General features: G+C 44.8%; 1 protein-coding gene across 2 annotated transcripts in view; it reads left to right on the top strand.

Moving 5' to 3' along the window:
- Window positions 1-16,598, top strand: part of HEXB (hexosaminidase subunit beta) — a 105,565-nt gene that overhangs the window by 70,746 nt on the left and 18,221 nt on the right. The window contains exons 9-12 of one of the 2 annotated variants that reach the window (XM_063963860.1): window positions 1,553-1,639; window positions 2,980-3,052; window positions 12,224-12,398; window positions 14,847-14,937. In XM_063963860.1, coding sequence (XP_063819930.1) covers window positions 1,553-1,639; window positions 2,980-3,052; window positions 12,224-12,398; window positions 14,847-14,937 — 426 coding nt within the window. Of the gene's footprint in view, window positions 1-1,552; window positions 1,640-2,979; window positions 3,053-3,990; window positions 4,166-12,223; window positions 12,399-14,846; window positions 14,938-16,598 lie in introns of both variants that reach the window. The other variant, XM_063963859.1, reaches the window with a different exon arrangement.

Raw genomic sequence — 16,598 nt, 5'->3', positions numbered from 1 at the left:
GTGCTGCATATTCAGCCCCCGGTTGTGCCTCCAGTGGCGCCTTGGGATCTCAACTTGGTGTTGAGTTTCTTAAAATCACATTGGTTTGAACCACTAAAAACCGTGGATCTAAAATATCTCACGCGGAAAGTGGTCATGTTATTGACCCTGGCTTCGGCCAGGCGTGTATTAGAATTGGCGGCTTTGTTATATAAAAGTCCTTATCTGATTTTCCATATGGATAGGGCAGAATTGAGGACTCGTCCCCAGTTTCTCCCTAAGGTGTTATCAGTTTTTCACTTGAACCAACCTATTGTGGTGCCTGCGGCTACTAGGGACTTGGAGGATTCCAAGTTACTGGACGTAGTCAGGGCCTTGAAAAATTATGTTTCCATGACGGCTAGAGTCAAGAAAATTGACTCGCTATTTATCCTGTATGCACCCAACAGGCTGGGTGCTCCTGCTTCTAAGCAGACTATCGCTCGCTGGATCTGTGACACGATTCAGCAGGCGCATTCTGCGGCTGGACTGCCGCATCTTAAATCAGTGAAAGCCCATTCCACAGGGAAGGTGGGCTCATCTTGGGCGGCTGCCCGAGGGGTCTTGGCTTTACAACTTTGCCGAGCTGTTACTTGGTCAGGGGCAAACACGTTTGCAAAATTCTACAAATTTGATACCCTGGCTGAGGAGGACCTTGAGTTCTCTCATTCGGTGCTGCAGAGTCATCCGCACTCTCCCGCCCGTTTGGGAGCTTTGGTATAATCCCCATGGTCCTTTCGGAGTTCCCAGCATCCACTAGGACGTCAGAGAAAATAAGATTTTACTCACCGGTAAATCTATTTCTCGTAGTCCGTAGTGGATGCTGGGCGCCCATCCCAAGTGCGGATTGTCTGCAATACTTGTAAATAGTTATTGCTAACTAAAGGGTTATTGTTGAGCCATCTGTTGAGAGGCTCAGTTGTTTTCATACTGTCAAACTGGATATAGTATCACGAGTTGTACGGTGTGATTGGTGTAGGTGGTATGAGTCTTACCCGGGATTCAAAATCCTTCCTTATTGTGTCAGCTCGTCCGGGCACAGTGTCCTAACTGAGGCTTGGAGGAGGGTCATAGTGGGAGGAGCCAGTGCACACCAGGTAGTCATAAATCTTTCTAGAGTGCCCAGCCTCCTTCGGAGCCCGCTATTCCCCATGGTCCTTTCGGAGTTCCCAGCATCCACTACGGGCTACGAGAAATAGATTTACCGGTGAGTAAAATCTTATTATTTCTCTTCCAGTTGTCCCTCCATTTAGTAGATAGGTCTGGCACATAGAGCAGAGTGGGAACTGAGGGTAACCGGACTGTTCTAGATTGTATAAATCTGTTGCACAGGGAACATGTCGCCTTTATGTGGATGTAGCCGGGTCCCTTAGGAAATTAATTAAACAGCATACTATGAATAGATTGTGTGTGAGATCTGTTTAGTCACTGTGCTCCTCATGGACCTGTTCCCAGAGGATGCAGTTAGGTTGCCTGCATCCCTCCAGGTAGTCCTGCAAAGATCCTAAAATACAGATGTTTTCCTTTCTTAAAGGAAAACCAATCCGGATATTACCAAGTTCATGAATGAGCACGGCTTTGGTACAGATTACCGCAAGCTAGAATCTTACTACGTTCAAGAGTAAGTGTTTTAAAAAAAAATATATATATATATTTTATTTTTCTTTCTCTCACCGTTGAAGTTTTCTAAAAAAAAAAAAAAAAAAAATGTATTTCTTGTAGAAATACTATACAATCTTTATTGATTTTAAGTTGTTTATCCAATACTACGTAGGAGACAAAAAGTTTACAGTATTGTGTAGCGGCAGCAACTGGCTTTGTAGTTGGGTATCCCTGATAATTTCAGATGTAGGAATAAATAAAGAATGGCGGCACTCTGAGAATATGAACGACTCACTGAAGTTTTATTATAGAAAAATGTATTGCAACAGCTAGTTAGCTTAGGGTGCAGAAAATACCACTGCATAAGACTAGGGTAGCCTGATTAGTAGCAACTGTAACAATGCTATTGCTATGATATGGCTTCTGAGCATAATTTATAGAAATTTCTGTCTCTTCTGGTCTTACATTTTCAGATCTTAAGGTTTGTACACACGGTGAGATTTTCTTGCGATTTGACTATATAGTCAAAATCGCAAAGAAAGTGCAGATTGCAAGGTGAAAGTCACCTTGCGATACCGATGCGCGGTCCCGCAAGATCGGTATCGCAAGCCTAGATAGACTGTGCAGGCAAGTAAATTTTGTCTATCTAGTATAAAAGTATAGTTAAAATTGACAGTTGGCCACAATCTCACACAGCCAGTATCGCAAGCAGTCATCTGTGCTTGCGATACGACCGCAGTCCCTATCGCATAGCCCGAATCTGTGTGTACACACCTTTAGTAAGATGAGCGGACTCTTCCATTTTCAGTACAGGGGAGTTGTCTATGGGCAGTGCTCTGATGTCTCCTGTAACAGCTGCTGATGTACGTGTTATGTAATTGCTCATAAATGCAGCCTCTTCCTTCCTAGAACGGAGACCATGAAGTCAGAATCCATATACTAGGAGTGGCAATTATGAGTGACTGACGTATGGCAGTAGAATAATGTACATGCAGACTAGGCTGGTCCATCATTCCTGAAGCACCGTTACTGCACACCTGCCTACAAGTGGTGTGCTTACAATTAATTGTCCCCTGTAGCAGGATTTGCTTAAAGATGGCCTAGTAATAAGGAGAGCGGAATGATAATGGCAGTCACTAAGCGCAGTCTGGGCAGGGAAGCGGCCTGTGGTTTAGTGTTTCTGTGGTGGTAGAACAAGCTAACAAGAACCTGACTATCTAGTATAAAAGTATAGTCAAAATTGACAGTTGGAAAGCACTTCTAAATGTGGGGCAGAGACCGAGGTGGACAGCTAGCTGTACATGCTATGTAGGGCCATCACGTCGGCACAAATGTTAATGTGATCTTCTCTCCTTCCAGAATATTGGGCGTAGTGTCGTCGTTCCATAAGGGATATATGGTGTGGCAGGAGGTATTTGATAACCATGACCAGGTATGTTACACTCCTCAATTGTATTTCGTGTGGATCTTTTACTGCTTCACATTTTCTTTTTATAAAGGGAGTAGCTTTCCTGTCATCTTACATGGACCCCCCCTCACCCAATGTAGCAAATAGACACTGGGGCAGTTGTATCAAGCAGTGAAAACAGTGAAGAAGTTGCCCATCACAACAAATCAGCTTTAATGTAGCATTTATTAAGTACATTCTATAATAAGAGAAGTAGAAGCTGGTTGACTGCTATGGGCTTCTGCCCCACTGTGTAGTAGAGGCATGGAGGGGCGTTCAATGCGGTTAGCAGGCGTGGGAAGAGTACACTATCTGTGCTGCGTAAACTAGCAGGAAGTCATAGCTAACCGCAATAATAATCCCCGTATAACACTTCTGTTTATATTTGGTTCCCCCCCCCGCTCCCACCGCCTTAAATTAGTGACTAAGAATACTTGATTTAAGAGAGAATTATTACTCACAGCTTCTATAGGGTCTGTTGTCTTGGCGCACAGTGCGACCTGTATTCGGTGGGATGGTTTTTGTACATGACCTCTTTCTCTGCCTTCCTGTGTGCTCCTCTGCTTGTCTTGGTGCTCTTTAGGTGGTGGCATATCCTCCATTATCTATCAGGTATAAGGGAGTTTATTTTCATATCATATAAACTATTCTTGTGCCACCATTATCTCCAGAATGCTAATACATTAGTCTGTGGCTGCTGATAGGCCTGGATTGCTCTTTCTTTGTGGCTTGTGTTGTGTATTGAAAACCTTATTGAGTTTTCAAGATATAAAGAAAGTGACCTTCTGAAATAGTCCTGTGTGGAGGTAGTCCTGCTCGCAACAGGGTACGTCTGAGTTCTCCTCCATCCATTTCCTGTAGCTAGGTAGAAGTGACTGGCTCTAACATTCCTATTAAATTCTAATCAATTGTAATCTTTACAGATTAACCCAGACACTATAGTGGAAGTGTGGAAGGCACAAAACTATCAGGAAGAATTGTCCAATGTGACCGCTGCAGGGTTCTCTGCTATCCTCTCAGCCCCCTGGTACCTAGATTACATTAGTTATGGCCAGGACTGGCTGAAATACTACAAAGTTGAGCCGCTATGTTTCAAGGGTTTGTTAACTTTTTTTAATATTCATATACTGGGTTTTATAAATCTGTTTTACCAGTCCTCTTTATTAATCTAGTCAATATAACATCACACGTTCTGTGGTTAAAGGTCACTTTTGAATTGTATTAACTAATATTACATGTTTATTATGCCTTACATCAGGCCTTACAGACTATAAAGGTGGTAAAACCCTATAATTATGTGGAGAATACAAAGGGGAGAGGGCCCAGCTCGAGATCGGGGACTGTGAGGGGACATTGGCTGGTGGAAAGACAAAGGCTCTGGAATATTGGGTTTTAGGAAGCATTGTTACATCTAGGGACGGAGAGGCGACAGCCTGGAGGTGATACAGGAGAGGAACATAGGGGAAAGATCAGAGAAGAATGTTAATTTGGGTATCTCTGGCAATGAAGGCTGAAAGAGCGGATTAGTTCACCTTGGGAGAAGGTTTAGAGGGGCAAGGACTGAGCCTTGAGGGACCCATACAGGGAATGGGGGAATTGGTGGAGAAGGTGTAGAGACCAAACAAAATCAGCAGGGAAAGTAGGAGGTGAAGCCAGGAGAGAGCTGTGTCATGGAGCCTGAAGGAGTGAAGGGGGTGGTCAACCATAATGAATGCTACTGTAAAGTAGAGAAGTGGTCTTTGGATTTGACAGTGAGAAGCTAATCTGTCAGCACCCAAACAAGGAGCTTGTAAGTGTAGAAAAGGAGAGAGACGAGATGATAATTAGGGGGAGAACTTTGCCAGAGATGTTGAGCATGTGCACAATATGGGACAAGTGATTAGAGCGAAAGTGACTGGAAGAGATTAGGGGGGTTATTCAGAGATTAACGCAGATCGCTGCATACGCAGCCAGATCTGCGTTCATCTCTGCCCATGCTGGGGGCCACCCACCACAGGTCAAGGCCGCCCAGGATGTGTGAAGCGGCTATTTTTTGGCAGGGAGCGGCTGCATGTGACGTCATGCTGCCGCCCCAAATAGAGGTCCTAACCCACCCTCGTTTTCCTGACACTGTTACCGCAATGCCCGCACCTGTCAATCTCATTGCGGCCGCATCTTTCAGGGAAGCAGCCGCAATGTGTAAGGTCGCGCACAATGGCCAGTGCGTGTGTGCAGACCACCTAGATGTGGTCACTGAGTGTGACCGCGCGGCTGTGTCCAGGTCTGAATCGGGGCCCTAGGCCAAGGAGCAGGTGGAGGGTTGATTGGTTGCTATAGCCAACAGCTCCTCTTCTTAGATTCAGAGTTCATGTTGGATTACAGGTTTGGGATTAATCTGTGTGCATACAATCCTGCATTCTGCAAAACTGTGGTGACCACCTACTTAGCCATAGAATTTTTTTTGCTGACATTCCTATCTTACAGTCCCGAGACCATCCAGTCCGGGGTCTTTTTTTCCCCTATACAATACCACTTATGTTGTGATATTGCAGCTGCCATTAAACAAGTTACCTGATATGGAACAGTGTGGGCTGAAAATTATTGTGATCATTGTTCTTGAGCCTCTTTAAATTCAGAGGCCTGCTATGAGGCTTTGCATGCAATGCTAGGCAGAAACTTATTCCAGCTTGAATGTATGTAGGGTTATCTTGCCACTGGTGGAGTAATCCTGATAATCGATCTACGAGGCCAAGTTTTAAGATGATCCTGCTCAACCCTCAGATTGAGCAGCAGAATTCGCCATCTTTACATTAAATGAAGAATCTTCTCTAATCCAGTTGTCATAAGAGCCACTCTGTTTCTAGTGCCTTTTGCTTTATAACATCTGGATCTCTGATTCGTGATGGCCTTACGGATGCTTTCCTCTGGGGTGTTTCTGGAATCCCAAAAGATGCCATAATAACAGCAAGGGTCTTGCATAAGCGACCATATCAGAATGTTTGCCTGACTGACTGGGGATGCCACATGAATTAATCAATTAGACAACATGATCTCTTCCTATCTACTGTAATACTATCTTACCTGTCAGGTAGTGTCCAGCTGCCTGAATAATGTAGCCCATTCTGTGAGCCTGTGGTCCCTTTTGTTGAAGTACTTGCGTCACTTGCTGGAGCATACATCTGTTGTAGGTTTGATAAGTCTATCTAGAACTCTTCCATGTTTTTCAGTGGTTCCTGTATTGTAGTTCCCGGTCCTCAGCAGCCACAGGCAGGGCAAATTCTGGAGTGCTTTCATATTTTAATTTTCTTAATTGTGATGTCTTTCCTAAACCGCCCTTGATGATCTCTGCTTACTTTGTTCTATTTGTTTCACTTTTTACCTAAACCTAAAATTTTATTTCTCTAACGTCCTAAGTGGATGCTGGGGACTCCGTAAGGACCATGGGGAATAGCGGCTCCGCAGGAGACTGGGCACATCTAAAGAAAGCTTTAGGACTAACTGGTGTGCACTGGCTCCTCCCCCTATGACCCTCCTCCAAGCCTCAGTTAGATTTCTGTGCCCGACGAGAAGGGTGCACACTAGGGGCTCTCCTGAGCTTCTTAGTGAAAGTTTTAGTTTAGGTTTGTTATTTTCAGTGAGACCTGCTGGCAACAGGCTCACTGCATCGAGGGACTAAGGGGAGAAGAAGCGAACTCACCTGCGTGCAGAGTGGATTGGGCTTCTTGGCTACTGGACATTAGCTCCAGAGGGACGATCACAGGCCCAGCCTGGATGGGTCCCGGAGCCGCGCCGCCGGCCCCCTTACAGAGCCAGAAGAGCGAAGAGGTCCGGAAAAATCGGCGGCAGAAGACGTTCCTGTCTTCAATAAGGTAGCGCACAGCACTGCAGCTGTGCGCCATTGCTCTCAGCACACTTCATACTCCGGTCACTGAGGGTGCAGGGCGCTGGGGGGGGCGCCCTGAGACGCAATAAAACATGATAAAAATACCTTACATGGCAAAAAATACATCACATATAGCTCCTGGGCTATATGGATGCATTTAACCCCTGCCAGAATATACAGAAAAACGGGAGATAAGGCCGCCGAAAAGGGGGCGGAGCCTATCTCCTCAGCACACTGGCGCCATTTTCCCTCACAGCTCAGTTGGAGGGAAGCTCCCTGGCTCTTCCCTGCAGTCACTACACTACAGAAAGGGTTAAAAAAAGAGAGGGGGGCACTAATTAGGCGCAGTATTAAAACATACAGCAGCCATAAGGGGAAAAACACTTATATAAGGTTATCCCTGTGTGTATATGTGTGTATATGTGTGTGTATGTATGTATGTATGTATATATATATATATATATATATATATATATATATATATATATATAGCGCTCTGGTGTGTGCTGGCATACTCTCCCTCTGTCTCCCCAAAGGGCTAGTGGGGTCCTGTCCTCTATCAGAGCATTCCCTGTGTGTGTGCTGTGTGTCGGTACGTTTGTGTCGACATGTATGAGGAGAAAAATGATGTGGAGACGGAGCAGTGTGTCTGTAACAGTGATGTCACCACCTAGGGGGTCGACACCTGAGTGGATGTACTGTTGAAAATTACGTGACAGTGTCAGCTCTGTATAAAAGACAGTGGTTGACATGAGACAGCCGGCTACTCAGCTTGTGCCTGTCCAGACGTCTCATAGGCCGTCAGGGGCTCTAAAGCGCCCGTTACCTCAGATGGCAGATACAGACGCCGACACGGATGCTGACTCCTGTGTCGACGGTGAAGAGACAACCGTGATTTCCAGTAGGGCCACACGTTACATGATTGAGACAATGGAAAATGTTTTATACATTTCTGATAATACGAGTACCACCAAAAAGGGGTATTATGTTCGGTGAGGGAAAAACTACCTGTAGTTTTCCTGAATCTGAGAAATAAAATGAGGTGTGTGATGATGCGTGGGTTTCCCCCCGATAACAATTGATAATTTCTTAAAAAGTATTGGTGTATACCCTTTCCCGCCAGAGGTTAGGGTGCGTTGGGAAACACCCCCTAGGGGGGATAAGGCGCTCACACGCTTGTAAGAACAAGGGCTCTACCCTCTCATGAGATGGCCGCCCTTAAGGATCCTGCTGATAGAAAGCAGGAGGGTATCCAAAAATGTATTCACACACATACTGGTGTTATACTGCGACCAGCAATCGCCTCAGCCTGGAGGTGCAGTGCTGGGTTGGCATGGTCGGATTCCCTGACTGGAAATATTGATATCCTAGATAAGGATAGTATATTATTGCCTATAGAGCATTTAAAAGATGCATTTCTATATATGCATGATGCACAGCGGAATATTTGCCGACTGGCATCAAGTATAAGTGCGTTGTCCAATTCTACCAGTAAAATGGTCAGGTGATGCGGATTCCAAACGGCATTTGGAAGTATTGCCTTTGAAAAGGGACATTTGGGGTCGGTCTTTTAGACCTGGTGGCCACGGCAACAACTGGGAAATCCACGTTTGTACCCCAGGTCGCCTCTCAAAATAAGACGCCGTATTATCAGGCGCAGTCCTTTGTTGGCAAGCGGACAAAAGGTTCTTCTTTTCTGCTCGTGACAGAGGGAGAGGAAAAAGGCTGAAGAGATTAGCCAGTTCCCAGGAACAGAAACCCTTTCCCGCCTCTGCCAAGCCCTCAGTATGACGCTAGGGCCTTACAAGCTCAGGCACGGTGGGGGCCCGTTCTCAATGAATTTCAGTGCGCAGTGGGCTCACTCGCAAGTAGACCCCTGGATCCTTCAGGTAATATCTCAAGGGTACATATTGGAATTCGAGACGTCTCCCCCTCGCCGTTTCCAAAAGTCGGCTTTACCGACGTCTCCCTCTGACAGGGAGGCAGTTTTGGAAGCCATTCACAAGCTGTATTCCCAGCAGGTGATAATCAAGGTACCCCTCCTGCAACAGGGAACGGGGTATTATTCCACACTATTGTGGTACCGAAGCCAGACGGCTCGGTGAGACCGATTCTAAATCTAAAATCTTTGAACACTTACATACAGAGGTTCAAATTCAAGATTGAGTCACTCAGAGCAGTGATTGCGAACCTGGAAGAAGGGGACTACATGATGTCTTGGGACGTCAAGGATGCTTACCTTCATGTCAAAATTTACCCTTCTCACCAAGGGTACCACAGGTTATGGTACAGAACTGTCACTATCAGTTCAGACGCTGCCGTAGGGATGGTCCACGGCACCCCGGGTCTTTACCAAGGTAATGGCCGAAATGATATCCCTTCGAAGGAAGGGAATTTTAGTTATCCCTTACTTGGACGATTCCCTGATAAGGGTAAGATCCAGGGAACAGTTGGAAGTCGGTGTAGCACTATCTCGGGTAGTGTTGCGGCAGCACGATTGGATTCTCAATATTCCAAAATCGCAGCTGGTTCCGACGACTTGTCTTCTGTTTCCTAGGGATGTTCCTGGACAGTCCAGAAAAAAAAAAAAAAAAAAAAAGGTGTTTCTCCCGGAAGAGAAAGCCAGGGAGTTATCCGAGCTAGTCAGGAACCTCCTAAAACCGAACCAAGTCTCAGTGCATCAAAGCACAAGGGTTCTGGGTAAAAATGGTGGCTTCCTACGAAGCAATCCCATTCGTTAGATTCCACGCAAGAACTTTCCAGTGGAACCTACTGGACAAATGGTCCGGGTCGCATTTTCAGATGCATCAGCGGATAACCCTGTCACCAAGGACAAGGGTATCCATCCTGTGGTGGTTGCAGAGTGCTCATCTTCTAGAGGGCCGCAGATTCGGCATTCAGGACTGGGTCCTGGTGACCACGGATGCCAGCCTGCGAGGCTGGGGAGCAGTCACACAGGGAAGGAATATCCAGGGCTTAGGGTCAAGCCTGGATACATCACTTCACATAAATATCCTGAAGCTAAGGGCCATTTACAATGCTCTAAGCTTAGCAAGACCTCTGCTTCGAGGTCAGCCGGTGTTGATCCAGTCGGACAACATCATGGCAGTCACCCACGTAAACAGACAGGGTGGCACAAGAAGCAGGAGGGCAATGGCAGAAGCTGCAGGGATTCTTCGCTGGGCGGAAAATCATGTGATAGCACTGTCAACAGTATTCATTCCGGGAGTGGACAACTGGGAAGCAGACTTCCTCAGCACGACCTCCACCCGGGAGAGTGGGGACTTCACCCAGAAGTCGTCCACATGATTAAAAAAAAAAACTCGACAGGTATTGCGCCAGGTCAAGAGACCCTCAGGCAATAGTTGTAGACGCTCTGGTAACACCGTGGGTGTACCAGTCAGTGTATGTGTTCCCTCCTCTGCCTCTCATACCCAAGGTACTGAGATTGATAAGATGGAGAGGAGAAAGCACTATATTCGTGGCTCCGGATTGGCCAAGAAGGACTTGGTAACCGGAACTTCAAGAGATGCTCACGGAGGATCCGTGGCCTCTACCTCTAAGAAGGGACCTGCTCCAGCAAGGACCCTGTCTGTTCCAAGACTTACCGCGGCTGCGTTTGACGGCATGCCGGTTGAACACCGGATCCTGAAGGAAAAAAGGCATTCCGGATGAAGTCATCCATATCCTGATCTAAAGCCAGGAAGGATGTAACCGCAAAAACATTATCACCGCAATTGGCGAAAATATGTTGCGTAGTGCGAGGCCAGTAAGGCCCGACGGAGGAAATTCAACTGGGTCGATTCCTACATTTCCTGCAAACAGGAGTGTCTATGGGCCTGAAATTGGGGTCCATTAAGGTTCAGATTTCGGCCCTGTCAATTTTCTTCCAAAAAAGAACTAGCTTCAGTCCCTGAAGTTTAGACGTTTGTAAAAGGGGTACTGCATATACAGCCTCCTTTTGTGCCTCCAGTGGCAATTTGGGATCTCAATGTAGTTTGGGTTCCAAAAGTCACATTGGTTTGAACCACTTAAATCTGTGGAGTTAAAATATCTCACATGGAAAGTGGTCATGCTGTTGGCCCTGGCCTGGGCCAGGCGCGTGTCAGAATTGGCGGCTTTATCCTGTAAAAGCCCTTATCTGATTTTCCATTCGGACAGGGCGGAATTGAGGACTCGTCCTCAGTTTCTCCCTAAGGTGGTTCCAGCGTTTTCACCTGAACCAACCTATTGTGGTGCCTGCGGCTACTAGGGACTTGGAGGAATCCAAGTTGCTGGATGTTGTCAGGGCCCTGAAAATATTTCCAGGACGGCTGGAGTCAGGAAATCTGACTTGCTGTTTATCCTGTATGCACCCAACAAGCTGGGTGCTCCTGCTTTTAAGCAGACTATTGCTCGTTGGATTTGTAGTACAATTCAGCTTGCACATTCTGTGGCTGGCCTGCCACAGCTAAAATCTGTAAAAGCCTGTTCCACAAGGAAAGTGGGCTCATCTTGGGCGGCTGCCCGAGGGGTCTCGGCTTTACAACTTTGCCGAGCAGCTACTTGGTCAGGGGCAAACACGTTTGCTAAATTCTACAAATTTGATACCCTGGCTGAGGAGGACCTGGAGTTCTCTCATTCGGTGCTGCAGAGTCATCCGCACTCTCCCGCCCGTTTGGGAGCTTTGGTATAATCCCCATGGTCCTTACGGAGTCCCCAGCATCCACTTAGGACGTTAGAGAAAATAAGAATTTACTTACCGATAATTCTATTTCTCATAGTCCGTAGTGGATGCTGGGCGCCCATCCCAAGTGCGGATTGTCTGCAATACATGTACATAGTTATTGTTACAAAAATCAGGTTATTATTGTTGGGAGCCATCTTTTCAGAGGCTCCTCTGTTATCATACTGCTAACTGGGTTCAGATCACAAGTTATACGGTGTGATTGGTGTGGCTGGTATGAGTCTTACCTGGGATTCAGAATCCTTCCTTATTGTGTGTGTACGCTCGTCCGGGCACAGTATCCTAACTGAGGCTTGGAGGAGGGTCATAGGGGGAGGAGCCAGTGCACACCAGTTAGTCCTAAATCTTTCTTTAGATGTGCCCAGTCTCCTGCGGAGCCGCTATTCCCCATGGTCCTTACGGAGTCCCCAGCATCCACTACGGACTATGAGAAATAGAATTATCGGTAAGTAAATTCTTATTTTTTTTTGTAATAGAGCATTTCAGGGCCTTAATGATAAAACTAGATATTTCTCTTTGTAGACGATGGTGTTATAACATTATTAAATTAGTTGTTTAAATCCCCCAGTTGAAGCCAGACACCGTTGTTGAAGTTTGGAAGGAAAAAAATTATCAACAGGAGATGGCGGCTGTTACAGCTGCTGGGTTTCAGACCCTTCTTTCTGCTCCGTGGTACCTGAACCGCATTACCACTGGTCAGGACTGGATCCAGATCTACGGCATTGAGCCAACAAATTTTAATGGTGTGTTCTGATGACTCTTTACCGCTGCTCGCTTTCTTATCTGATGGGCTGCTCTTTGCCAAGAGACTAGCTGCACTTTACTCTTTCCTACAACATTTTAGTAAGTTGTTAAACTGCATTTAATTAGAATTAGCTCTCAATGTGAAAATCAGCTTTAATCCTTTCCTAAATCGTTCAACTGCATTTTTCTTGAGGCCAGTAGCATATTTATATGGTTGGCACTAGCCGCTATTTCTAGATGAGTTTGAAGCAATACTAACTGTAGAAGGCAGTTTGAGGCTCTTCGTACAGTATATTTGTAACCGTAACTTTATTGCCTTTATGTATAGATATGACGGAATTAATTAACCTGGACTCAAATGAAGTCTGTGCCAAATTCCGTAGCAAACGCACAACTACTGTCGGAAATGGATTCTTCAGTTGGATACTCAGCATGAGCATTGCTGTTCTTTTTTAACACTATCTGCGCGCAGCTTAAAGACAAGTGTTCCCTCAAGCAGTAACCGCTGTTCTAGAGAATCACTTATCCAACTAAAGCCGGGTACAGCAGGCGCGGCAGGGATTCATTCCGACATAGGAACGAATCCTCATCAGCTCAAATTGCCCCTATACACTGGGGCAACTTTAATGAAGGACGGTACGACCATGTTCCGTCCTTCGTTAACCTAGCTCAGGACGCTAGCGACGGACACTTGGTTTGATGTGCAGCACATCAAACCAATCATGTTGCATGTAACCGTGGGATCACGCAGTCCTGGGTAAACACTGAGCAATGAAAGAGCGTGTGTGCCCAGCTTTAGGGATAATAGCTAATATAAGGGGGTTTAGCATAATTTTTTAAGTTTATTTTAAATGACCGAGGACTATTAAACCATAAATCTGTTATCCATGTTCAGGGTTCTGTCAGAAATAAATTAAATAAACAGAAAATTGGGCATTTTTCTTGTAAATGTATATTTCTCTCATTTACTTTACGGGGCACTGCTTCCCTTAGGGTTTAAGAGGTGCCATTGCCTCTTCCCCTCTACGCCCCTTATCCACTCCATAGCTTGGTTTTAGTTTTGTGCTTCAGAAGAGAAATCGCCACCTTCTGCTGGAGCAACATACAAGATGTTTTTTAGTTTGCTTTATTTCAGACGTTTCTGCCCTTGCTTCTCCTGGCTACCAGTATGGCTGTCACGTGGTGTTATTTAGTGACAGCACTGTGCTTCCAGGTTCTGTTAGTGGTTCTACAGCTCCTCCAGTTTACGGTTCCAGTAGAACCTTGGATTCAGCAGTTCATTGTCTACTTCACAGATGACTGAATTTGTGTGTGCTGCCTGGCAGAAATCTGATGGACGGGTTTGGGTACTGTACTTTATTGTTTGAACTATTTGTTCTTGGAAAATGAGAGAACTTACTTTGAGTGCTTGCCCCCCTGTTGCAGTGGATGAAGAGAGAGGGGATTTGTTTTTTGTTTTAAATCTATTTTCCCGAGTTTGTTCGGGGACTGCTACTCTCTATTTTTTTTGGTGTTTTTATATTCTGTTAGAATGTTTTTGTTTTAGTTTTAGTTCTGTTCTCTCCTATAGGCTTTGTTGGTCTAAAAACTGACTTATCTGAGGTCAGATGTCAAACTAGTTCAGTTTTTACAGTAACTTCCTACTCTTGTAATCATGCCTTCTACACATGGTCCCAGATAATTATTTTGGGTGTATTTATGGAATTAACATGGAAACTGTTATTTCTTTTTAGAGAGAAAACAGGAATAGTAAGCAAAGGGAAAATCCTGCGGTACAATAAAAAAAATGGGTATTGGAGATCGCCTATACAAATATGTGTGCCTTTTGTATATGGTCACAGAACTTCTCCAGGTCTTTGAATATCTTTGGGTTGTACATGAGGATTTTATCCTTTATATATTTTTCAGTTCTAGTTTAGTCTGTAGGAAAAAAACCCTGTTTTGATTGGTAACCGGTTGAAGAGGTTTCCAAATTAATTTGAAAGTTAAAAACGAGACAGAAAACTTGTAAAACAATAATTTGTCATTGGGGTATGTCTGAAGGCTTTGTTCCACCATACTTTTTAATTGGGTGTTCAGCTGCCTAGCAAAAGCCTTTTTTTAATAATACACCGGAGACCTTTACTTTGTGTTATGGGTATGACCCAAATGCAAGGTGGCTTTTCTGTATAACCAGACGTTATGCAGTGAAACACGCTTAGAAGTAAGATATGCATGCTTTCACCATTGCTCATTGATTTTAGCTTCTTTTTTAGGATAGCTATAAGTAATACCCAATCTAATTTCCTACCACTGCAAATCCGTGTCCTATTCTACCTCTATTAGATCTGTATTCATTTACTAACAACCAGTATGCCTCCTGTCACTGTTTGTACACACTTTGTAATGAGTTTGTTGGCAATAACAGAATATAACCTTAGAATAATCTGTTTGCTTTGTCGCTGCAGGGACTGAGCAGCAGAAGCAGCTTGTGATTGGCGGTGAAGCTTGTCTGTGGGGCGAATTTGTGGATGCTACAAATCTCACTCCAAGACTCTGGTAAGATTTGTGTTAATAATGGCTCTACGTTTATACAAAAAAAAGCTTTCACACAAATGGACACTCTGCCTGGTGTGGCCTCACGTGTCCTACAGACAACTGTTAACACTCCACACATGACTGCATCTTAGGGTGAGTGTTTTATACATACTCTAAGTGTAGTTATATAAGGACGGTCTTTAGAGTCTATAATGGTCATATATGGGATTAATTATATGCAATTGCAGTAGTTTTATTCTGAAATACTTTTTTATTATGTGTGAATAAAAGTGATTTCATTGGTTTTATATTGTTTGTGGTTGACACTTGATAATATTGATGTGCCCCCTCTAGTGAAGTTACTCCCATTACATCTGGTCTATATACAAATTGCTTATCCGGATTTACTAATATAAAATGTGTTGGGGTATAAGCAGGTATACATTATATAAAGTATTGTTATAGGTGATAGTTCCATTTACATTCTAAATCCCTTCACTATAACTGTAGTATCACACTGACGCTAAACGATTGCACTTCTAAATAACAGACAGGGGCCAGATGTACTAAGCCTTGAAAAGTGATGTATTTCACGGTGATAAAGTACCAGCCAACCAGCTCCTAACTGACATTTTTGAAACCCAGCCTTGTAACATGGCAGTTAGGAGCCAATTGGCTGCTACTTTATCACCGTGAAATGTATCACTCTCCAAGGCTTGGTACATCTCCTCCCCCCCACCCCCCAGGGCAACAAGTCGTTTCATTGGTTGAAATGACGGTTTCTAATTGTTTACACCAGAGGCCCCACACCATTTTATTGTGAGACCTGTTTCTCTGTACTGATGTTATTTAGCTGTAATTATAGGCATATCTATAGGTTTGGGACATGAAGCACCAGCCTGAGACAAAATGTGTCTTTGGGGGGTTTTAGGGACGTACAGTTCAATTCAGCACAAAAGGTGGGGGGAAGGGGGGGGGGGTACATATTGATGCTTGTACAGTAGACTAAATAACCTGTATGAAGCACATATTATAATCCTGGTGCGTAAATAATATACTGCTTGTGGTAGTAGTCAGTATAATGAAGGTTTCAGTCTGCCTTCCATCATAGCTTGCAGGTGATTGTTGGTACCTAATTTTGGGGCAGATGTATTAAGCTTGGAGAAGTGATAAAGCAGTGATAAGTGCAAGGTGATAATGCACCAGCCAATCAGCTCCAATATGTAAATTAACAGTCAGGAGCTGATTGGCTGGTGCGTTATCCCCTTGCACTTATCACTGCTTTATCACTTCTGCCCCTCTGTGGGTTGCGCTATATACATGGTACTCAGCAGTGGCTGTGGGCTGGAGGGCACATAGTTTGACATGGGGCTGACGCAAGTCTGTTTTTGTGGCTGTAACTTGTGTGCAGTTGTGCTGCACATGCTCCGTAGGTGATGCAAAGTCACACAACTCTGACACAGGTCCCCTCCTTTCAGAAACTTTGGCATAATAGTAAGCATTCTAGGATCTGGTCCATTTAACTGGAGGAGACATGTCGCAGATGTCCAGACTCATTACAGACAGAGCAGGTCTTGCACACTTCTGTGGCTTCCAGTACATTATGCTAGCCAAAAATACCTCAGTGTGGCACGGTCAGTAAGATGTATGTTCATCACCAGCTCTAGGCTTGGCTACTGTGA

This window comes from Pseudophryne corroboree, chromosome 1 (genome assembly GCF_028390025.1).
Source record: "Pseudophryne corroboree isolate aPseCor3 chromosome 1, aPseCor3.hap2, whole genome shotgun sequence".
In the NCBI taxonomy this organism is placed as follows: Eukaryota; Metazoa; Chordata; class Amphibia; order Anura; family Myobatrachidae; genus Pseudophryne; species Pseudophryne corroboree.
This window is presented reverse-complemented; position numbering and strand designations above follow the sequence as displayed.